Genomic DNA, 25,732 nt, shown 5'->3' with positions numbered 1-25,732 from the left:
GGCGGTAGAATTCTATGCCTAATCGGGTAAAGAATGTGAGCGAAGCCAAACACGAAAAATTAAGATGTTTGTACACTAATGCGCGGAGTCTAGGTAACAAAATGGAGGAACTAGAGCTACTGGTGCAGGAAGTGAAACCAAATATTATAGGGATAACAGAAACATGGTGGAATAGTAGTTATGACTGGAATACAGGTATTGAAGGGTATGTGCTGTTTAGAAAAGACAGAAATAAAGACAAAGGTGGTGGAGTAGCATTGTATATCAATGATGAGGTAGACTGTAAAGAAATAAGAAGTGATGGAATGGATAAGAGAGTGTCTGGGCAAAAATCACATTGGGGAAAAAAGCTACTAGAGCCTCCCCGGGATAGTGTTTGGGTGTGCAATAGACCAGAGGGGTCTGATTTGGATATGGACTGAGACCTCTTTAATGTTTTTAATGAAGAAAATACTAACGGGAATTGTGTGATCATGGGAGACTAACTTCCCAGATATAGACCAGAGGACAAGTGCTAGTAATAATAATAGGACTCATTTTCCTGGATGAGATAAGCTGATGGATTCCTTCACCAAGTAGTTGCTGAACCAACAAAGGGGATGTCATTTTAGATTTGGTTTTGGTGAGGAGTGAGGACCTCATAGAGGAAATGGTTGCAGGGGACAATCTTGGTTCGAGCGATGATGAGCTAATTCAGTTCAAACTAAATGGAAGGATAAACAAAAATAGATCTGTGACTAGGGTTTTTGATTTCAAAAGGGCTAACTTTAAAAAATTAAGGACATTAGTTAGGGAAGTGGATTGGACTGAAGAACTTGTGGTTCTAAAGGTGGAGGAGCCCTGGGATTATTTTAAATCAAAGCTGCAGAAGCTATTGGAAGCCTGCATTCCAAGAAAGGGGAAAAAATTCATAGGCAGGAGTTGTAGACCAAGCTGGATGAGCAAGCATCTCAGAGAGGTGATTAAGAAAAAGCAGAAAGCCTACAAGGAGTCGAAGATGGGAAGGATCAGCAAGGAAAGCTACCTTATTGAGGTCAGAACATGTAGGGATAAAGTGAGTAAGACCAAAAGCCATGTAGAGTTGGACCTTGCAAAGGAAATTAAAACCAATAGTAAAAAGGTTCTATAGCCATATAAATAAGAAAAAAAAAAGAAAGAAAGAAGTGGGACCGCTAAACACTAAGGATGGAGTAGAGGTTAAGAATAATCTAAGCATGGCCCAATATCTAAACAAATAATTTGCCTCAGTCTTTAATGAGGCTAATGAGGAGCTTCGGGATAATGGTAGGATGACAAATAGAAAGGAGGATATGGCGGTAGATATTACCACATCCGAGGTAGAAGCCAAACTTGAACAGTTTAATGGGACTAAATCGGGGGGCCCAGATAATCTTCATCCAAGAATATTAAAAGGAACTGGCACATGAAACTGCAAGCCCATTAGCAAGAATTTTCAATGACTCTGTAAACTCAGGGTTGTACTGTATGACTGAAGAATTGCTAACACACTTCCTATTTTTAAGAAAGGGGAAAAAAAGTGATCCGGGTAACTACAGGCCTGTTAGTTTGACATCTGTAGTATGCAAGGTCTTGGAAAAAATTTTGAAGGAGAAAGTATTTAAGGACATTGAGGTTAATGGTAATTGGGACAAAATACAACATGGTTTTACAAAAGGGAGATCATGCCAAACCAACCTGATCTCCTTCTTTGAGAAAGGAGCAGATTTTTTTGACAAAGGAAACACAGTGGATCTAATTCACCTCGATTTCAGTAAGGCACTTGATACGGTTCCACATAGGGAATTATTAGTTAAATTGGAAAAGATGGGGATTAACATGAAAATTGAAAGGTGGGTAAGGAACCGGTTAAAGGGGAGACTACAATGGGTCATACTGAAAGGTGAACTGTCAGGCTGGAAGGAAGTTACTAGTGGAGTTCCTCAGGGATCGGTTTTGGGATCTTTTTATTACTGATCTTGGCACAAAAAGTGGGAATGTGCTAATAAAGTTTGCGGATGACATAAAGCTGGGAGGTATTGCCAATACAGAGAAGGACCAGGATATCATACAGGAAGATCTGGATGACCTTGTAAACTGGAATAATAGTAATAGGATGAAATTTAATAGTGAAAACTGCAAGGTCATGCATTTAGGGATTAATAACGAGAATTTTTGTTATATGCTGGGGACGCATCAATTGGAAGTAATAGAGGAGGAGCAGGACCTCCGAGTATTGGTTGATCACAATCTGATATGGCCGTGAACAAAGCTAATGCGATCTTGGAATGCATCAGGTGAGGTATTTCCAGTAGAAATAAGGACGTGTTAGTACCGTTATACAAGGCATTGGTGAGACCTCATCTAGAATACTGTGTGCAGTTCTGGTCTCCCATGTTTAAGGAGGATGAATTCAAACTGGAACAGGTACAGAGAAGGGCTACTAGGATGATCCGAGGAATGGAAACCGGTCTTATAAAAGGAGAATCAAAGAGCTTGGCTTGTTTAGCCTAACCAAAAGAAGGCTATGGGGAGATCTGATATATTTACAGAGAACAATCAGAGGGATAAATACCAGGGAGGGAGAGGAATTATTTAAGCTCAGTACCAATGCGGACACAAGAACAAATGGATATAAACTGGCCATCAGGAAGTTTAGACTTGAAATTAGATGAAGCTTTCTAACCATCAGAGGAATGAAGTTCTGGAACAGCCTTCCAAGGGGAGCAGTGGGGGCAAAAGACATCTGGCTTCAAGACTAAGCTTGATAAATTTATGGAGGGGATGGTATGATGGGAAAGCCTAATTTTCGCAATTAATTGATCTTTGACTATTAGCAGTAAATATGCCCAATGGCCTGTGATGGGATGTTACATGGGGTGGGATCTGAGTTACTACAGAGAATTCTTTCCTGCGTGTCTGGCTGGTAAGTCTTGCCCACATGCTCAGGGTTTAGCTGAATGCCACATTTGGGGTCAGGAAGTAATTTTCCTCCAGGGCAGATTGACAGAGGCCCTGGGGGGTTTTCGCCTTCCTTTGCAGCATGGGGCATGGGTCACTTGCTGGAGGATTCTCTGCACCTTGAAGTCTTTAAACCATGATTTGAGGAGTTCAATAGCTCGGACATAGGTTAGGGGTTTGTTACAGGAGTGGGTGGGAGTGAGATTCTGTGGCCTGCTTTGTGCAGGAGATCAGACTAGACGATCATAATGGTCCCTTCTGACCTTAAAGTCTATGAGTTTGACAACTATCTGGATATGCCAGGATCAGATGAGCAGGAGGACAGCATTGCACACCCAACCGACTGCTCTTAGTGCCACTAAACTGATATGCATTCTGGACTTCCAAGCAATCCAGATGTCTTCTACGCTATGCTTCTCCATATGACCTCCCCAACTTAAGAGCAATGCATCGGTAATGACAGTCATCTTGGGTGGAAGTATGAGGAAAGGACTTCCCATTTAGTAGATGGTGAAGGAATCGGTTTGCCAACTGGACTTCTCTGTATGATCTGCGTGTCAGAAGCCAGTTGTTGAAGAATGAGAAGATGGTAAACCCTTTTCTTATCATGCAAGCTTCCATTACTAAAAAGACCTTTATAAAGACCATGGGTACCCTAGATAGCCCCAATGGAAGGACTTGATCAAGGCAGAACCTGAGGAAACCTGTATAGTCCAGGTGAATGTCTATATGTAACTGTGCTTGCAGCACTGTCTATATGAAAAGTATGCATCTCTCACGTCAAGTTGCACGAACCACATGCTCTCTTCCAGAGGGAATTATTTATGTCAGTGTGACCAGGTGGAATTTGAATTTTTGGATTAATATATTTATTCAGTGTACGACAAGGATCGGTCTCCACTTCCCATTCTTTTTGAGGGCTAAGAAGTAGGTGTAGTAGAAATCTCTCTTGCTGTAAAGATGAAAGACTGTCTTTTGGTTTTCACATCAGAATTGGTACTGACAGATCTATACTCCTTTCTGCCACTTTCTCCTGGTGAGATGGTTTATTTGGACCTAAATCTTTAGGACCCAGGCACAAGGACCCACCCGACTTTGAAGGATACGGGGACAGATAACTTCTCCTCAGAACAGCTTTGGAAGAAGAAGGTCTACGCTTGTGGGAGTACCCCTTACTCTCATGAGCAGCCTTCTCATTTAAGCTTGGAAGTCTTTGTCTTGATCTGAGCTTGTGCTCAGAGGGGTGCTGCCTGTTCATAAAGGCCACTGTGTCGGGGGAGGGCGGGGACGGAAGACAAGGAGGTGCCCCAGATCAGATTGGCCTTCTCCAGAAGATGTTTCCTAATTCTTAGCTCTCAACCCTCACAGATTGTAGGATGGAAGGAACAGCAAACGATGAACTTAGCCAAGACGTGAGCCTCACCTAGGCAGTAAAGGCAGTTTTGATGTTCATCACTCATTGAAAAGGAGCGGGGGCAGGAAACATAATTCTTGAACCCTGGGACTCTGGGCATAATCCTAGCTTCTCAGGGAAGATTTCCACAGGGCGTGGAACAACTAACTACACTAGTACTTAAAGAGTAAAATACTAAAACTATTTACAATATATTTACAGATTGATGCAGCCAAAAGAAGTAGCTATGGACACAGAAGATTGTGACTCGGGCCACGTAGTAGTAAGAAGGAACTGGCAAGGTGTTGGTATGCCCCAGCTCTTGTGCTCTAAACTGAGGGCATAAGGAGAACCACCATACATGTGCAGACCAATAGACATTGCTTACTAGAAATTTTCAGAATTAGGTGCACGGCATGTGTGCCACACATGTAACAACACACAGGGACCATCACTCAAAGAACTGTGAGTTTATGTTAGTCAAATTAAACCAACTCCCAAAACAGTACAAGTCCTGTACAAAGACTGGGAGGATGCCTACTTACCTGAACAAACAAACAGTCCTCCAGAGAGTTCAGGAAAAACTCAACAGCAAAGGTGTCATAAATATAAAGGGAAGGGTAACCATCTTTCTGTATACAGAACTATAAAATCCCTCCTGGCCAGAGGCAAAACCCTTTCACCTGTAAAGGGTTAAGAAGCTAAGATAACCTCGCTGGCACCTGAACCAAAATGACCAATGAGGGGACAAGATAATTTCAAAGCTGGAGGGGGGAACAAAGGGTCTGTCTGTTTGTGTGATGCTTTTGACGGGAACAGGTCAGAAATGCTCTTCAGGACTTCTGTTAAGTTAGTAAGTAATCTAACTAGAAATGCGTTAGATTTTCTTTTGTTTAATGGCTGGTAAAATAGCTGTGCTGAATGCAATGTATATTCCTGTTTTTGTGTCTTTTTGTAACATAAGGTCTTGCCTAGAAGGATTCTCTATGTTTTGAATCTGATTACCCTGTAAGGTAGTTACCATCCTGATTTTACAGAGGTGATTCTTTTACTTTTTCTTTCATTAAAATTCTTCTTTTAAGATCCTGATTGCTTTGTCATTGTTCTTAAGACCCAAGGGTTTGGGTCTGTGTTCACCTATGCAAATTGGTGAGGATTTTTATCAAGCCTTCCCCAGGAAAGGGGGTGTAGGGTTTGGGGGGAAGACGTCTCCAAGTGGGCTCTTTCCCTGTTCTTTGTTTAACACGCTTGGTGGTGGCAGCACAGGGTTCAAGGACAAGGCAAAATTTGTACCTTGAGGAAGTTTTAACCTAAGCTGGTAAGAATAAGCTTAGGGTGTCTTTCATGCAGGTCCCCACATCTGTACCCTAGAGTTCAGAGTGGGGAAGGAACCTTGACAGGAGCCTATATAAGAAAAAGACCCAAAAATCGGGACTGTCCCTATAAAATCAGGACATCTGGTCACCGTAAGAAAAGCCTTGTCTGTTTGTAAGAATACTACCTATCCCATATGCTCAAGTTGGTATCCATCCATCCTCCGATTTAAGACCAACCTGAGGAAGTCCAAGATACATTTCAGCTCTTGAATTTTTAAAGAGCTTTAAAAGTTTATGCAGTTTACTCTAACGTTTAAAGACTACAGAAGGTTTCAAATGGAAGCATTCAAAAAGTGTCCTTTATACTGTATTGGGTGAACTTTCATAATCTCCCTTTTCACCATTCTGTATACACATCTCTAGTGGATTATTCTTCTCCCCCAGTGCCAGCAGTTATGGATTAGTGTTGCAGTAGTTGGCTGTGCTGAAAAAGAGTACTTTGTTAAAGGGTTGTGTGCAGGATGTCAGTTAAAAGGGGTGATAAAAGGCTGATAACCCTTAGGAGTGAAGAAATAAGGTTTGATGTATGGAAGCTGTGGTAAATGGTAAGGCATGCGTGTGGGTTGAAAGTATGCACTGCTAGTTTTTCATTTTCTCACTTCTGTGGGCTTGCATCAGGTGGGTTGCTGACATAGCAACCACTTCACAATGAATTTTTTTCCTGTATTAATTTCTTAGGGTTTTTTAATGCTTATTTTGGAGTTGGGGCTAGTAAGGATGAGGCAGAAGCACAGCTGCACATGAACCTTCTCTACTGTAGGATGAAATCAGTTCAAAAGGTTTTTATATGCACTACCTACCCAATCAGTTAGGTTTGTGCATGCCTGTTCCCCAATCAATCAGGTTTGTATACACAGCACAAACTTTGAATTGTAATATGAACAGCTAAAAGTGACCCTAAATCCAAGATTTAAAACACAAAAATAGGGAAAAAAACAGAAGACAAAACAAAAACCAAAACCTGTGGCACCAGATCTATTAAGAATGAATCTCTACCAAATTTTTTCCATGCAGAGTTGTTGTGGCCTTGTTGGTCCCAGGATATTAGAGAGACAAGATGGGTGAGGTAGTATCTTTTACTGGACCAACATCTGTTGTTGAGAGATCTCCAGATCAGTCATGATTTTATAGACCTCTATCATATCCCCCCTTAGTCGTCTCTTTTCCAAGCTGAAAAGTCCCAGTTTTATTAATCTCTCCTCATATGGCAGCCATTCCATATCCCTAGTCATTTTGTTGCTCTTTTCTGAACCTTTCCAATCTTTTTTGAGATGGGGTGACTACATCTGCATGCAGTATTCGAGATGTGGGCATACCATTGATTTATATAGAGGCAATATGATATTTTCTGGCTTATTATCTATCCCTTTCGTAATGATTCCCAGCATTCGGTTCGCTTTTTTGACTGCCGCTGCACATTGAGTGGATGTTTTCAGAGAACTATCCACAATGACTCCAAGATCTTTCTTGAGTGGTAACAGCTAATTTAGATCCCATCGTTTTATATGTATAGTTTAGATTAAGTTTTCCAATGTACATTATTCTGCATTTATCAACACTGAATTTCATCTGCCATTTTGTTGCCCCTTCACCCAGTGTTGAGAGATCCTTTTATAGCTCTTCGCAGTCTGCATGGGACTTAACTATCTTGAGTAGTTTTGTATCATCTGCAAAATATGCTACCTCAGTGTTTACCCCTTTTTCCAGATCACTTATGAATATGTTAAATAGGACTGGGCCCAGTACAGTCCCCTGGGGGACACCACTATTTACCTCTCTCCATTCTGAAAACTGACCATTTATTCCTACCCGTTGTGTTCGATCTAGCTTCTCTTGCCTGTTTCTGCATTTTCCACGGGTGCCTACTCTACTGCTCATGTCCATTTCACCCCCTCCTAACCGCATGATAGACCCCTTACTCCAGGGCAGAATCTCAGGGCTTATTCTCCCCGCCCCGCTCCGAACCTCCCCCTTGTCCCTGATGACCACCCTCATCCTATAGAGCAGAGGTGGGCAAACTACGGCCCATGGGACCGTCCTGCCCGGCCACTGAGCTCCTGGCCAGGGAGGCTAGCCAGTCCCCGGCCCTTTCCCTGCTGTCTCCCCTCCCCCACAGCCTCAGCATGCCGCACCGCCAGCGCTCTGGCCCGCTGCTCCAGTTGGGCAGTGGAGCTGTGAGCTCCTGCTACTCTGAACAGCATGATAAGGGGGCGGAGAGTGGAGCGGGGAGGGTGGCTGGGGCATAGGTCCTGGGGAGTGTTAGGGGATGGGGGTGTGGATAGAGATCGGGGAATTCGGGGGATAGGAAGCGGGGGCGGCGGTTAGGGGACATGGAGCACGGGGGGTTGGATGGGTCGGGTGTTCTGAGGGGGACAGTCGGGGGGTGGGAAGTGGGAGGGGGCAGATAGGGGCCAGGCTGTTTGGGGAAGCACAGCCTTCCCTACTCGGCCCTCCATACAGTTTCTCAACCCCGATGGGCCAAAAAGTTTGCCCACCCCTGCCACAGAGTAACTGCAGCCTCCTTCCCCCATAAACCCCTTCTGCGCTCAGCTTCTTACACAGCTGGGCTTCACTCTCAATTAACCCTGCCCCTCCTTCTCTCAGGTGGTATCAGGCGACCTAATTGTCCTCTCAGGCCCCTGTTAACCCTATCAGGGCTGGGACAGGGTGCACACCCAATCACAGCATCCCATCAATCACCCCATCAGTGTGGGAAGCTCACTGAATCAAACTCCTCTTATTTCTTGCACATTGCCCAGATTCACAATCCTGTGCAGCAGGACATGCTTACTGGACTTGCACACCTGGATGACCACCACACACTAGATTTTCTAATGCCAGACTGACTGAACACTGATCATAACAATCTGAGGTTGCGAGCTTCCAGAGCATAATCATAACCAGTTTTTCTCCACTGTCAATTCATTTTGGCATCTGTGCTCTGGAGGATTAGTGCAATTCACGGACACAACTCCAAGATGCATCCTTCCACATCTGAAAGTTCTGCACCCACTGCTTATCATTCCCAACTTGAATCACAATCCAATCCCACCACTAGATGCTTCTTTTACAAGCCCAGAAGCACCGCTCCACTTTGTTCTTCCAGTAAATGAATACCTGTAGCACATGGTGATTTGTATGCAAAGTCTGCATCACCTGTCCCTCCTCAGTATCCATTTTCACTGCTACCTCACCATCAGCTGTGATAGTTGATGAAGTTCCACAAATACTTAACGATCAGGTGCCCTATCTCTAGAAAACACAAGAACTCTGCAGACCTGTTCAGCATCCATGCTTCTGCCAGCAGAATGGTAAATAGATTAAAAGATGTAATGGAGGAACTATGGCAATTTTTAAAAAATGGTGTGAAAAGAGAAGAGTATTATGGGATGGAAGTCCTAACAGGAGTGCTGATATCCCATAATACATTTCAAAAATGTCCCACAAGGGAATGCATCAGACAGTGGCATGGCAAACAGTGGGATGCCTATCCACAGTGTAGTGCATTATGTCAATTATAACCACCTGCTGTGAGAACATATTGCAGTGACAAATGCAGGCAAGCGTGCACAGGTTCAAGTGAAATTGTAATGTTGGCAGCTGTATGCCGGAACAAATGCTACTTTAAAAATTTCAGTCTGGACATGGCCAAAGTAATCCCAGAGAGGGAAGCATGGTAACAGGAATGCTTATGGGAAAGAAACAAAAAAATAACCCTTCCAATGGCCTTTTATACCATCCCATAGAACTAAATAAATTTTATCCATTCCCTAGAATTCCAACAGGTGATAAACTATCTCTCTCAAGTTCTATAGACTTATAGGGTTCATTCTTAGGAAAATCTATAGACTTTTTTCATAAGGGGAGGAACTTTTTACCCTTTTTCAATATCATCTCCAGTACTTCTCTCCTCCCAAAAAAAACAAACACATTCTGCGCTACCTACTTACTCCAAAGTAGTTTGCCTTCCATATTGAGCCTCTGTTTAAATCTGACCATGGCTCTGCTCTAGGAAAGCATTGCTTAAGTGTGATTAGGAGCCAGCTGCCTTGACCTCACAGGTCCTCATTATGTAAGTACTACTACCCTGGAGAAGAGCACAGCAAAAACAGAAGAGAGGAACTGATGCACCAGAACCCTTACCCAGACCCCACCACTTTTATAACTCCCCTCTTAAAAACATGACCCAATCCAGCAATCCTTTGTGGCTAGAAAAGATTATAGGATGTAATCCCAAGGGAGAGGACAGAGGTTGTGACAATCTACAGCTCTAAGCAGCATTTAAAAAATAAATTTAAAAGACTGCTAAAGAAATTTCATCCTTCCTCCTCAGATGTTCATTTAGAAAAAGATACATTTGACAGTGTTTCTAGAAAAAGTGTGCAGAGCACAGAACAGAAGTGGCACAATACGAAGATTTTATTTGCAACTATTTGGGATGAGCTGCATAACGAGCTGTTTTGCCACTCACGAGTAACACACTCATCCAAAACTCACAGTAATAGAACCTTCATAAGGTACCACACAGCTGAAGTTTAATAACCAGGTATTCATAGTACAAACACCCAAATATGTAAAAAGCTTTATGAGGGTATACATACACCAAACCCAAGCATTCAGGAGCATGTAAGAAATACATTTTATATTGTCTATATAAATGCTAAGGATCTAGATAATAAACAAGAGGAGTTGTATAGATGCTCATGTATAAGAAATATGAGATGGCTGGTATTACAGAGACTTGATGGGACGGGTCTTGTGAATGAAAGATTAAAATTAATGGTTACAGTTTCTTCCGTAAGGATAGAATGGGGGAAAATGGGATGGAGTGGCACTTTACATCATACACACCCTTACCTGTTAGAATCATAGACTATTCAGAATCACAGGATCTTGCATGCTTATGGATTAAAGTAACTAGTAAACTAACTAGTAAAACTGAAGATGGGGTACTGTTGGGGATCTGTTACAGACCTCCTTAATCTCACTAAACATCTGTCCATAATGTGTAGGAAGAAAGTGCATTCTCCTGGGTGACTTCAACTTGAGGGACATTTGGTGGATCTCTCATGCAGTCAGTAACAAAGCTTCCTTAAAGTTTCTAAAAGGAAGAGTTGATAATTTCTTAACACTGAGTTCTGCACCCAACATGATGTTACTCAATAATGGTCCTTATTCTGACAAAGAAAAATTAGTCACTGACCTAAATGTTAGCAGTTGCCTACATACTAGTGATTATGATCTGCTTACATTTATCTTGCGCAAATACAAAATTGCACCAAACAGTAATATGTACATTTGGAACATTCAAAGGGCCAATTTTCCAAAGTTTAAAGGAATAACTGCATGAGAACATTTAAGAGAAAGTGGGACATGTTAATGAATGTGTTATAGTTTATCCTACAGAATGCCCAGAAAGCCACAATTCCACAGACACACAAAAAAGTTAAGCTTAGTAAGAAGTCATCCTGTTTTAAAGCAGATCAGGAAGCAGTGATAAAACGCCCCTGCACACATCCCCCCCACACCTCCACATTACATACAAAGGATGGAAGACTGGGGAAGTACATGGCAATGAACATAAATTACAAATTAAAAGTGTAGGTGACTGATAAGGGAAACCAAAGGAATGAATGACATATCAGCAGCTAATAGGGTTAAACAAAAAAAGGACACATTTTTGCAACATATTGGGAAGAAGAAAGAAAACCCTAGGTCAATTGCTAGATGCAGATGGTAAAGTAGTAGGTAGTGATGTAGAAAAAGCAAAAATGTTCAACAGATACTACCGTTATGTATCTGGAACCAAGTAGGATTATGTATCCATGCCATATGATGCTGTGGACAGAAAAGCAAGTTTACTATCTGTAACAAAGGATGAGAGGCAACAGCTAATAAAATGAAACATTTTCTGATCAACAGGTCCATATAACTTACATCCGAAAGTGTTTAAAGAATAGCTGAGGAGCTCTCTGAACCACTAATATTAATTTTTAACAAATCTTTGAAACCTGGGAAAATTTCAAAAGGACTGGACAACTACCAAAGTAGTCCCAATATTTAAAAAGGATAAAAAGGACAACACAGGAAACTGCAGACAGATTAGCCTGATAATTTCTGGTAAAATAATGGAATGGTCAATTCATGTCTATCAACAAAGAATTAGAAGCTAAAAACATAATTAATGCCAGTCAGCATGGTTTCATGTAAGGTAGGTATTAAACTTTTACAGGTCTGATTGATAATGGTAACTGTGTTGATATAGAGTATTTGGATTTCTGCAAGGCACTTGACTTCGTACTATATAACGTTTTGATTAACACTCTTGTATAATATGGAATTAACAAGGCACACATTAGATGGATTAAAACTCTCAATAAGAGAGAAGGATGGTCCCACAGTTAGTGTCCTAGCCTACTGTAAGAAACTGCAGGGCTAGAACCTGGGACCTTAGGTGTTGTGGGCCACTGATGCCTCCAGATCACCAGAGGAGGCTTAGGCTGGATTCCTATGGGAAGACTCTGTGAGGCTGGGCCCAGCAGGAAGTACTGTCCAGCAGGACCTGAGTGGCAGCTCCTTGCAGCCCACTAACTGGCTGGCACCAGTATTTATGACAGGAAACCATAACAAGGAGTAGTCTAAGCAACAATACAGACTGCCAGCCTGTCTCACTTCAGACCCTGCGCATGAGAGATCCCAGATTCCAGCTTCTGACACTGCCCTGCCTCCTGATGTTGGACTCCTGGTTTGTCCTCTGGCCTGTCTCAGGCTCTGACTCTCCAGTATGAAACTTTGCCCAACTCCGAACTTCCACTCTGACCACTAGGTCTGACCACCCACAACCCAGTCATGACAACCAGAGTTCAATTCCACGCTCCACTACCAACTTATGTGACCTTGGGTAAATCACTTAGCCTCTTTGTACCTCAGTTTCCCATCTGTAAAATGGGTCTTGTGAGGATAAATATATGAAAGATTATGAAGCATTCAGATAGTCCAATGATGGGGTAGTTTAAGTATCTAGCAGACAGAAAATGTAATTAATGGAGAGAGATCAATAAGCAGGGTTGTTTCCAGTGGGGTCCTTCCCCAACTTCGGTGCTATTTAGTATTTTATCAAGGAACCAGAATAGATGATGATATAAAAAGATGGTAAAGTCTGCATATGATACAAGACTAGTGCAGTACTAAAGAATGAAGAGGATAGGTTACTGTTCCTGAATCACTTGGTTAAATGGTCAAAATCCAACAAATACATTTTAATACAGCAAAATGCAAGGCAATACATACCAAGAACTCAGGTTATATCTACAGGATGGAAGAGACTGTCCCTTAAAGCAGTGATTCAGAGGAGGATTTACAGATCATCATGGATGACCACCTCAATATGAGCTCTCAGTGCAATGCTGTGGCAAAAAAGGCCATTGAGATTCTTGGATGTGTATAACGGGAAATGTCAAGAAGAAGTAGGAAAGTGATCTTGCCTCTGTATATAGCATTAGTAAAACTGCTACTAGAATACAGTGCCCTGTTCTGGTGCCAAACTATAAGTAGTAAGTGGAAATACTAGAGCGAATTCAAAGAAGGATGACAAATGATGCAGGGCTGGAAAACAAGCCTTACAATGTGAGCTTAAAGAGATCAACTTATTCAATGTATCAAAAAGACAGCCAAGAGGTGACTTGATCACTGTGGCCATGTCTACACTTACCAGGGATAGAGGCTGTTGCGACTGATGCAGCAGGAGTCAATTTCGTGGGTCTAGTGAAGGTAGATAGTGAAGACCCGCTAAATTGATTGTGGAGCGCTCTCAGGACGACTCCAGTACTCCACCAGAACAAGAGGAGTAAGGTAAGCAAATGGGAGAGTGCCTCCTGTCGATGCAGCACAGTATAGACACCACCGTTAGTTGACCTAAGCTACGTCAACTCCAGCTACGTTATACATGTAGCTGGAGTAGTGTGACTTAGGTAGATTTACCCCAGTAGTGTAGACAAGGCCTGTGTGTAGGTAATTGCATTTGGAAAAGATATCTGATAATGACGGGGTTTTCAACTTTTCTGACAAAGGCAGAACAAGATCCAATGGCTGGAAGTAGACATCAGATAAAGTCAATATTAAAATAAGACAACTTGGCAGCTGTGAGAGTAATTAAACACAATAACATCTTACCAGGGGAGGTGGTAGATTCATCATTGCCTGGAACCTTTAAATCAAGACCAGATAACTTTTTTAAAAGATAAGCTTTTCTCTAGCTTCAGTCAGAAATGCTATAGCCTGTGGGACAAGCAGGAGGGGAAGAACAGGAGGGGAAGAGAAGGAGGGCGTCAGGTCAGAATTCTGGTCATAGTGGTTCCTTCTGGACATGGAATCTGTGGATCCATCTGTTCGTCCCTGTTTCATGGGCCATGGGAAGAAATGGACTGCCTGCACTGCCCTCAACACGCTCATAAGATTGCAGCTCTGCATTATGATAATGACTTCTTCCAACAAATGGGCATCCCAACTTATGTCTCCCTGCTGATCAGGAATGCATCCCTCATTGATTCTGCTCCAGAGCAGGTCTGGGAAAGCAATCTCAGACACTTGGTGTTGCAGGCTGTAGCAAATAGGTTTATTTGTGGGCGGCCCCATTTTTGGAATATATATTTCTGTATTGTGTCGTTCAATTCCCATTCATGGGGAAAAACATCTGCTGAGTTCATCTGCCATGGTGTAGGTATCCAGGCAAGTAGGAAGCAGAGAAGTGGATATTGTGTTGGATGCACCAATTCCAGAGGCTCATAGCCTTGGTGCATAATGAGTGTGATCGGACTCCCCTTTGCCTATTTATGTAAAACATGCAAGCAATGTTGTTGGTCATTACTCTTACGTTTTGGTTTCTTATGAACGGTAGGAAGTGGAGGCAGGCACTGCAGACAGCATGGAGTTCTAGCAGGTTTATGTGTAGCTTTGTCTCGGCTGTGGACCAAAACCCCTGAATAGTGCGACATTGCATGTGTGCTCCCCACCCCATGAGGGAGGCATCCACTGTGATCATCTGTGTTGGAGGATCTTGTGTAAATGGGATCCCCAAGCATAAGTTGTGCGGTTGAATCCAAGAAGTTTGCAAATCATTTACCTTGGGAGGGACATCATTAATAGTATGTTTAACCTGTGCTTGTTTGGTCTGTAGACAGTTCCTAGCCATCCTTGCAGACAGCGCATGTGTAAGTGCACATATTTGACCACAAACCTGCATGCTGCCATCCGGCCCAGAAGTTGTAGGCATGCATGGTCTGTAATATGTAGGCTGTTCCGCACTGCAGATGTGAGTGTCTTTATCATGTGGAATTGGTCTTGTGGAAGTGACACTTTCACTGCCACTGAGCGGAGGTAAGCACCGATGAATTCTAATGGTTGAACTGGTTCTATTGTTGATTTCTTTTAGTTTATTTGTAGACCCAGACTCTGGAAGCAATCAATCATTCATGTTATGATACACCCTGCCTAAAAGGCAGGGTGTATCATAACATGAAAATAAGCATCCTGCAAGTCAAGGGATGAAAAACAATTCCCCTGCTCCAGCACTGGTATTGTTGTTGTTAAGGTGACCATCTTGAGCCATTGCTTTCTCACAAACTTGTTCAGTCGCCTAAGATCCAGGATAGGTCACTACCCTACATTTTTCTTGTGTGTTAAAAAGTAGTAGGAAAAAACCCCTTCCCCGTGTTGCATCGGAACAGTTTCCACTACCCCTAATTGGAGGAGATTATCTATCTCTTGGTGTAGCAAATGTTCATGAGAGGGGTCCCCGAAGAGGGATAGGGAGGCTGGGATGGGGCATATAAACAGGAAAAAAATGGTATAGCCAGTACAGATGACTTCAAGGGCCCATTTGTCCATGCTAATGGCAGCCCATTTCAGATAGAATAGGAGCAAACAGTCTTCAAATAGATGGATGGCATAAACACTGGAATCTGGGAAAGGTCTTTGAGACCCTCAACCAAGTCTTCAAATTTTTTGTTTAGAGGAAGCGCATGAGATGCCGCTGCTGGTGGAGTCGGTATCATTGTGGTCTCTCTGTCTTGGTTGTCGTCGTTGTTCGTAAGTCCTCCAGTGTTGCTGTGTATATGTTGAGTATCTATTTCTCTGGTATGGTTGATACCTAAATTGTTTCCTTTTTGTGTCAGGTGTATGAATGCCAAGGGACCGGAGAGTTGCCCACGAATCCTTCATAGCGTGCAGTACCTCATTGGTTCTGGCTGCAAACAATTTCTCTTTGTTGATGTTGGATCATATTAAATAAGTTCTGTATTAAAATCACAAATGAGTTTGATTCCCCATAGTTTAAATCCCAGGGTATTACTAATTAAGAGGTCTCTTGGTTTTTGGTACTGTTTCTCTCCCTTTATGTGTGAAACTTGCAAGCTGCTAATTGTGTTAGTACATTCTGTACATTCTATAGTCCGTTCTCAAAGCAAATTCTTTGTAATAACAACTACTCACACAGAGAGGGACTCAAAGCAATACTCCGTAACAACAGAAACAGCACCCAGAGACTCCCGGCCCTTTTGTTGTATTCATCTTGCTTTGTTAACAATTGTGATTAAAATAGAGATAAGAGGATGTATGTGGATGGATGCTTGTTGTGGATAACAACTGAATGATCAGGGAGGTGCCAGCCTAAGAATCTAGTGTCCATTGGCTGAAAAAGGCGTCAAGTGGAAATAACCAGAGGACCCCCGGAGGGCAGACTGGAATCCACCCAACAGCCTCAAGAATGGGAGAACCAAAGAACAAGATAACATCTAGCAGCACGGAGCCGTCAGGAATGTGCCATCTGCTGATTGATTCAGCAACAGCATGATGAAGCAATTCCCATAGATTGGCATAGGAAGAAATTCCTATAAAAATGGACTCTAGAAAGTGAGAACTTTGGGGTCTGATTCTGCAAACCAACTTCCAGGAGCATCAGATGAGCATCTGACAAGGAAGGCCCTGCTCCCTCCTCATGTCCAGGCCAACTGGCCAGTGGCTTGGCATGAGCAACTCTAAGGCTGGTAACTATGATAACAACCTTGCAGAACCTCTGTGTGTGTGTGTGTGTGTGTATGAATGAATGTGTGAATAAATATGAAATTGAATGGAATGTTATAGCTCTAACTAACTGCTTACTATGATTCTTTCTGTATTCGCAATAAATGTGTTATTTTGCCTTTTCCCTTTAATAAGATCCTGCTGGTTTTTATTTTATTGGTATAACATTGAAGGGGAGGTCTTTGATTGTATTCTGTATTTCCTGTGGGAATGCTAAGGACGTAAACCACAAGGCTCGTCGCATGACCACAGCTGTAGTGGTGGACCTAGCAGCCATGTCAGCAACGTCAAGTGAGGCCTGTAGAGCTGTGCGTGCAGTCATTTGGCCTTTTAAGACCGACAATCTAAATTGTTCTCTTTTCCTCTGGAATCTTGTTAATAAATTCCATAAACTTTCCACAGTTTGAGACCGTATTTGACAACTAATTTACCACTCTGAATTGAAGCGTGGAGGAAGAACATACTTTGAGGTCGAATAGGTCCAACCTTTTACTATCCTTATCACAGGGCATGGACCAAAAGGGGTGGTGTTTGCCTCTCTAGTTGGCCGCTTCCACTACCAGCGAGTTGGGTGCTGGGTGTGTGAATAAAAATTCTGATCCCTTCGAGAGAACATAATACTTTGTCAGTCCTTTTACAGGTTGGAGGTATGGTAGCCAGAGTTTGCCATACCATGTTGGCAGATTCCGTGATAGCATTGCCAATCAATGGGGTTATCTTTGATAGGGAAGATGTCTGTGAGATATCCGTTAGTTCATCCTGAGTTTCCGGCACTTCCTCCAGAGCCATCTTGAACTCACTGGCCACTCTTTTGAATAAATTTTGGAAGTGGGTAAAGTTATCTGTGATGATTTAGAGCGGAGGCATAATTGCCACATCCGGTGAGGAGGATGAATTATTGTTGGCTGGCGAGATGTCAGGAGCAGTGTCCTCTTCCTGCTCTGCCATGGGTTCATCCCTGGTCTCTGTAACGATGGTCTCCAAGGGTGGAGGTGTAGCTCCGGTGTCTTCCCTATGTGGGCTGGAGTGCCTGCTGTAGTGCCTTCGGTAAGACCATGAGGGATCCCGGTATGGCCAGTGACCAAGGAAGGGCATGGTAACCATACCATGGGGTAACCATACCATGGTGGCATGCTGTGCCCATATGTGGACTGTGATCGTAGTGGCCCAGCTGCCACAGGTGTTCTGATCAGAGAGGAATAGTTAGGGGAGAATACTCCTTCAGCCTCCTCATCTTCATCACTCAACACCTGTGGTGCTATCAAAGATAGCTGTTGCTCCGGTACCACTGGCCCCAGAGAGACATTGGTGCCCAAAAGAGGGACTCCAGAATTGAGGAGACCAAGTTAAAAAAGTATGGATTGGGTGAATGGACTGTAAGGTGGATAGAAAGCTGGCTCAACAGGTAGTGATCAACAGCTCGATGTCTAATTGGCAGCTGGTATCAAGCAGAGTGCCCCAGGGGTCGGTCCTGGGGCCAGTTTTGTTCTACATCTTCAGTCATGATCTGGACGATGGGATGGATTGCATTCTCAGCAAGTTCATGGATGACTTTAACCTGGGGAGAGAGGTAGATAAGCTGAAGGGTAGGGATAGGGTCCCTACACAAATTGGAGGATTGGGCCAAAAGAAATTGGATGAGGTTCAACAAGGACAAGTGCAGAGTCCGTCCATTTAAGACGGAAGAATCCCATGCACTGCTACAGGCTGGGGACCGACTAGCTAAGCGGCAGTTCTGCAGAAAAGGACCTGGGGATTACAGGGGACGAGAAGCTGGATACGAGTCAACAGTGCGCCCTTGTTGCCAAGAAGGCTTATGGCATGTTGGGCTGCATTAGTAGGAGCATTGCCAGCAGATTGAGGGAAGTGATTATTCCCCTCTATTCCTCTCAGCACTGGTGAGGCCACATCTGGGAGTATTGTGTCCAGTTTTTGGCCCCCCACTACAGAAAGGATGTGGACAAATTGGAGAGAGTCCAGGGGAGGGCAACAGAAATGATTAGGGGGCTGGAGCATATGACTTACGAGGAGAGGCTGAGGGAACTGCGCTTATTTAGTCTGCAGAAGAGAAGAGTGAGGGGGGATTTGATAGCAGCCTTCAACTACCTGAAGGGGGGTCCAAAGAGGATGGAGAGCAAGGCTGTTCAAAGTGGTGGCAGATGAAAGAACAAGGAGCAATGGTCTCAAGCTGCAGTGGGTTGGATAGTACGAAAAACTATTTCACTAGGAGGGCGGTGAAGCACTGGAATGGGTTACCTAGGGAGGTGGTGGAATCTCCATCCTTCGAGGTTTTGAAGGCCCAGCTTGACAAAGCCCTGCCTGGGATGATTTAGTTGGTGTTGGTCCTGCTTTGAGCAGGGGGTTGGACTAGATGACCTCCTGAGGTCTCTTCCAACCCTAATTGTCTATGATAACAGATCTTTCTGATACAGAAAGTGGTGTAGTGCCAAGAGCCTCAGTGCCGAAGAGTGAGGTGCCGATTGCTTTGGGAGTGTGGTGTGCTGAGCTGGTGACAGGGCAGTTTGTGTCGGCACTGTTGCACTAGCAGCATTAGGCTGCAGCACCGTAATAGGAGCAGTTATAGGTACTGTCTCCTTTAGTGCTGTTGACAGTGCCATGATGGAGATAGGCAGCCTAGAAGCCTTGGACTCCTCACCAGAGCGCTGGGTTCAAGTAGCAGCCTCCACATGGGCAGTCCCAGAGGTGCCCAGAGTGTCACACGTCTTGAGTCATGGTGTGGCCAGCACCAAATGAGATCAATTTGGTCAGCAACTGTTTTCTGCTGGTCTGCTCTTTATGTAGTGAAGTTTTTTTGGTTTTGGGTTTTTTTTTTTTGCACATTTTCTGGTCTTCGGGAACCTTCGTGGTGAAGAGACCAATGACCTATGCCAGGAAGAGGTTTCCTGCCCTGGGTCAGAGGCTGGTCTTAATGACTTTTCCATTGAAATGAGTTTCAGCCTCAGGTCTCTATCTCTGCATGCCCTACCTTTCAGTTTGTCACAATGGGCACATTTCTGAGGAATATGAACTTCCCCAAGGCAACGAACACATTGAGTGCGTCCATCTGACACAGGCATCGTCTCTCTGTATGTTGTGCATCTTTTAAATCCTGGTGAACCAGGCGTTTCTCTAACTTAATACTAGCTGTACAAAAGGAAGGATAAATAAATTATATTTTTTGTATGGGAAGTAACACTAATAACTGAAACTTAACCTATCATCACTCACTAATTGATCTAAATTTATCAAGAGACAGTAGAAACAAAGGTTTTCAAAGGGACTGCTGAACTCCATCTCAGGCCAGGGACAGTTGCGAAGGAACTGAGGGGTCTCAGTTGCACATACGCTTGATGAAGTGCCAACAGCGTGCAAAGCAGGCACAATGCATTCATGACCGTACAGGCACTGCTGCTAAAACTCTCCAAGCAAAGGCACAGAGACGCACCATCACCTGGAGTGGTGCACCCATAGGGACCTCTCTCAAACAGTAGTAGTTAGGGAACAGGTTAGTAACCATTTCTTCTTCTTCAAGTGATTGCATGTCCATTCCACTTCAGGTGACAGCCGTTTGATCTTGAGGTTGAATTTGAATCAGCTTGAATAAGAATTGAAGGACTACCCATACAAATCTTAGATTGTTGGAAGATGGCACTTTGTGCTGTTGCTCTTTGTGTGAACGTGCATGAGACTGACTTTACATCATGCTACACTCAAATGACCTTGCTGTTCATGTGGTAGCCATATTTTCTTATCAGCCATTAAGTTAGTGGTGAATTTTGAACTGAAGACTCAAAAAAGGGACAAATAAATATTTGAAGAAAAGATTCTGGTGCTTCCACATGTATTTTCAGTGAGGAAGCTTAACATGAACATAAGAAAGTTGAGGTAGTGAGCCAATGCTACTGAGAGTCACTTGCGATGAGGATTTTTGTTTACAGGTGAACCATCTTGCTTTCTTCCACAATGTATCAAGTGTAGTAGAAACTCTCAAATCATGCAATGGTGCCAAGTAAGTTAAACCGACACTTTACAAGTAAACACAAGTCCCTTGCCAAGAAGGATAAATATTGTTTCAAGCGTTTGAAGGATCAGAATGAAAAAGAAGCACAAATGATGAAAGACTGTCACTGTGCTTCTGATAAAGCACTGGAAGCAAGCTACTTGGTTGCTGACCTTGTAGTGAAGGCAAAAAAGGCTGCATACAATTGCAGAGATGTTAATTTTACCAGCACACAAAGAAACGGTGAGAGTAATGTTAGGCGCAAATGCAGTCAATGAAGTTGCAAAAGTTCCCGTTTCAGATAATACAATAAGACACCACATTGATGACATCAGCTGACACTGAAACTCTGCTCCGAGAAAAAAAATCAACCTAGAGGAAAATTTGCACCACAGCTTGATGAATCAACAGGTATCAGTGGTCAGGCTCAACTCTCGGCTAAAAATCAGGTAAGTTGACGGAGACAGCAGAAAAGAAAAAGGTTTTATTTTGCAAACTGCCGCCAAGTCATACGACTGGAGAGGAAATCTTCAGGGTGACAATGGCCTTCCTTGAGGAGGGAGAATTGCACTGGAAAAATTGTCTTAGTGTTTGCACAGATGGGGCTGCCTCCTAGATTGGCAAAGTGAAGGGGTTTTAAGTAAGGTCAAAGAACAAAGACCAGATGTGCTGGAGACCCACTGTTTCCTGCAATGTGAAGCTCTCGTGGCCAAAACACTGCCAGTAGAGCTTTAGTGTTAGCGGTAAAGATATTGAACTTAATAAAATCACGGTCCTTAAAATGTCTTCTTTTCTCGCTGTTTGAGGAAATGGGAGCAAAACATCAGAGTTTACTTTTGCTCACAAATACAGTGGCATTCCTGTGCGAAAGTTCACTCATGTTTGTATGAGCTGAGGGAGGAGTTAAAAACGTTCTCAACTTCAGAGGAATCCATATACGTGAACTTGATCTCTGATGTGGAATGGTATGCAAAACTTGCCTACCTGGCTGATATATTCCACCACCTCAATAAATTGAACAGGAAAATGCAAAGTAGAAACAAGAATCTTCTCTCCTGCAAGGATACACCGCATAGGTTTAGATATAAGTTAACCCTCTGGCATGAAAAGTAGCAAGAGGCACCACAGAAATGTTACACCTGGCAAACATCGCAGATCCTGCTGGCAGAATTTTGGTCAATGTCATTTGAGCATTTGAAAAGTCTGGAACAAAAATTCAGCTCATATTTTCCTTCAACCCATATAGAACATTTTGACTGGGTCTAAGAGCCCTGGAGTTCCCCTGAAATGGAAAATGCTAAGAATCTTACACTAATGGATCAAGAGCAACTTGCTGAATTAAGGATAGACCAGATTTTAAAATTAAGTTTGAAAATAGTCCAGAACATGCTCCTGAGATCCCTGTAGATGCCATGAGAGAAACCTAGACATCTCCCTTTCCAACTTCCTAGCAGAGGGTCATAGCTCCAAGAAAGGCAGGAGGCAGCAGTGAAGCTGCTTTTTCGTAGCTACAGGAAGAGGAGAACAACAGCATGGGCCCTTAATGCTGGGGAGGTGGAGGACCAAACCACCTTACCCCTGAAATCCTTGATTGACAGAGAAAGGAGGGCAGGACAAGGATCAGAGCAAATACCAGCCATGGTGAGGGAGGCAGGCAAGGATTTGTTTGTCCCCAATGTCACATGCACAAACAGTCCTGGATTAATATGGGTAGGGCATAGAAGAGAAACAACGGAACTTTCTCATGTGTCAGGTGAACAAAAAGTCCTATTTCTACTGCCCCTAAGATAAAGCAACTGGGGGCCAGACCCAGAAGTGCCTCAGCTGCTGAAGAGGTGTAGGGGAAGATTAAAGAATAGGAAGTAAGTCCTGTTTTACTGTTGCTGCAAACTGAACACTCAGCTCCTTCAGGTGAGTATGGAGACTAGTTAAACATGCTGGCAACTGGGATAGGCAAAGCAGGGCAGGGAGAAGATCTGTGGCTTGTATTATTTCAGAGGGCTACACCAGCAGGGAAGATAGAAACAACACGACAGCCCTGCCTGCAGACAATGGGTTCATGTCTAGTTGGTGAGCAGCCAGTTTTCTGTAGCAATGGAAGTGGATAAGCTTCAGTGTTCTGATCAAAATACTGTTTCAATTTGCAGTTATGAACATTTAAGAATTGTAACAAGTGCACAGAGGATCACAATATTTTAAACTATACCAAAATATTTTTAAAAATAGTATTTTGACTGTTCTCGCTCAGTATTCTAGGTATTGGACAGCTAAACAGCACTTCTGTATCTAGTCAAATTAGGATGTAGTTAGCCCTGACTCATTAAAACTTGCAGCCGGCCCATGCCAGCTGACTTGGGCCAAGGGGCTTTTTAATTGCAGTGTAGACGTTCAGGCTCAGGCTGGAGCCTTGGCTCTAAGACTGTGCGAAGTGGGAGGGTCCCAGAACTCAAACTACAGCTCACACCGGAACATCTACACAGCAATTAAACAGCTCCGAAGCCCATGAACCCACATGAGTTGGCACACCGCAGGTGTCTAATTACAATACTGTCTAAGGAGTCTTGGTGTCCTTCAGTGTTATCATAAATATATACTCAAAGGATGGCATGATCTCCAGAGAAAAGTTTTCTATACAAAGCAGTAGAAATCTTGTGTCACTGACCTCTTTATGAGCAGGCCACACAACATCTGTAGTGTTCTGGGAGACAAACCGAAATAATTTTTGTCTTTCTAGTGGCATTTAGCCATGTTGTCTATATAAATAAAGGTACTTTTTTGGATTTTTTCCTTCTTTAAAAATACGAAGAACAAAAAACCCCACACAACAAGAAAATCCCTACAAAAGCTACATTACAAAAACATGAAGCCTGCAAAATTAAATATCCACAAGTCAGGAATTGCCAACATAAAGACTAGACACACACACAACTGTCTGTCCTTAAAGGGGAATTTTTTAAAAAATGTTTGATGAAGAACAGTTGAACAATTTTTCAAGGAGACTACTATTTTTTTTAGAACATTTGTACAAGCAAAACAACTAGAAGGGGTCTAAACATTCATTTTAGCATATAAATAAAAGTCCTCGCTGTGAAAATTTGTTTTAATTTGAGAGAGTGCACTTTTGAAAATAAAGTGGTAGAAAGCTCATACGCTAAGTTCGTTTTCTTGAGAATGCTTTCATGGCTAACTGAGGTCCCAAACCAGGAAAGTATTTTTGCACATGCTTAACTTTAAGCAGGCAAGTAGTCCTGCAAAAGTCAATGGCTATACTCACATGTATCTTCAAGTACACACTTACATGTTTTCCTGAATCAGGGCCTTAGATACGTGGTGCAACAGACTGCTCTAAATCAGGGCAATACCTAAGTGGCTGAACTTTCAGCAAGGACTTAAATGATATCCCAAATTAGGGCCACAATTTGCAAGATAACAACTCCCTTCAATGGGGTTTTTAAAATGCATGGATCAGGGCATTCTGGTGGTGTCTAGCCAAATAGTTCCAAACTATTGTATTTACACTGTCTGTGCTTCTCCCGCCTCTCTTCCCTGACGTCCCACATGACAACAGCGCTTTGGAGTCCTAAAGAGTGAATTTCCGTATTTTATTTTATTACCTTCTCAATAGTATTCTTTTAAAAAAGAAAGAAACCCTGTGGCAATATTAAACCAAAGCTCTTATGAACACTAAGGTGGTATGATGAAGCACGCAAAAGCCAGAAAATGCCAAAGTTAAAACTTCATGTCAAACTCCTTTCTGCCACCTTGTGTGGAAGCATAACAATGCAGACTTTAAGAATATAACAACATTTCTTAAATACAATGTAATTTCACATAAAACAACAGTAAGGTTGCAAATTCAAGCATCTGTAAGCTAGGAAATGCTAAAATTAAGATAGTCAGCTATGTTGCATAGTTCAAATTTAATGGTATGTAATGGCAACCATTAAGTAGGTTTGCTGCTGAAAGAGTGTGACCAGTACAATTATACTCTTAAAAATTACACTCATTTGTGTTACTTACCGTACTTTTATCTTTCAGAAGTTTTTCTATCACTTCAATTAACATTTCTTTTTGCTCTGGATCAAGACTAAAAAACAGAAACAAGGCAAAGGATAGGTTTTTTTCATTTTTAAAATATATTCCTTTAACATTTTATGGTCAGATTTACACTTGAAACAAAGATAAGCTAGGCTTAGCAAGGAGGGGAAGGAAACAAACAAGGGGAAAGTGAAATTATTTTCAAATCAAACACATGGTATTGTGGGGAAGGAGAAAGATGCAGAGGAGTGTGTGAAACATAAAATGGCAAAGAATAGTTCACATTAATTTCCGTTACAGCATTCAGACAGTTCACTATTCTGGAACTAAGCAGGCACCCCAACTCACAAAAAACACGAAACACACAAACATTCAGAACAGGGTTGGAGGATTTGGAGGGTTAGTTTTCTGTTTAATAAAAAAAAATTTTCTAACCCCCTTCATCAGTAAAGATCAGAATTTTGAAAACTGCTTGTTCCATTAGTCTGACCAGTAACAGGTTAGAGTCCTGGAATCTAGTTTTTAAAAAAGCTATATTCAACAGAGCATTACTCTGAGTTGTTATGGGGATTACTAGGAAATACAGACCTCAAGTTCAAAGTTCTATATGAATAGGCATAGGGAAGATAAGTGTTATATTTCAGAGAAGGAAAATATGAACATGAGTTACGATGCCATGTATACGCACACATCTGAGATTTACTGCAGCCTTAAATTGTTAAGATAGGAGAACACAAGCAAGCATGTCAGCTTCAACTGTCCACTTCCCAAGGGAAAAGACATTGAAAGAAGGCACTGTCATACATTTTGGAAAGTAATTACTTAAATATCTGAAAACCCTTTCAAAGTGATCCATATCTTTCATCTTCAAAGACTTAGGGGCAAAAC

General features: G+C 42.6%; 1 protein-coding gene across 3 annotated transcripts in view; it reads right to left on the bottom strand.

The window, feature by feature from the left end:
- Positions 1-25,732, bottom strand: part of AP3B1 (adaptor related protein complex 3 subunit beta 1) — a 339,716-nt gene that overhangs the window by 214,399 nt on the left and 99,585 nt on the right. For all 3 annotated transcript variants that reach the window (XR_013346132.1, XM_077816999.1, XM_077816998.1), the window contains exon 6: positions 24,827-24,893. Coding sequence is in view for 2 of the 3 variants with exons in the window: in XM_077816999.1 (XP_077673125.1) it covers positions 24,827-24,893 (67 nt within the window). In the remaining variant the exon portion in view is untranslated. The remainder of the gene's footprint in view (positions 1-24,826; positions 24,894-25,732) is intronic.

The sequence above is a fragment of the Eretmochelys imbricata genome, chromosome 5, assembly GCF_965152235.1.
Source record: "Eretmochelys imbricata isolate rEreImb1 chromosome 5, rEreImb1.hap1, whole genome shotgun sequence".
NCBI lineage: Eukaryota > Metazoa > Chordata > Testudines > Cheloniidae > Eretmochelys > Eretmochelys imbricata.
Note: the sequence above shows the minus strand (reverse complement) of the source record. Positions and strands in the feature narration are given on the sequence as shown.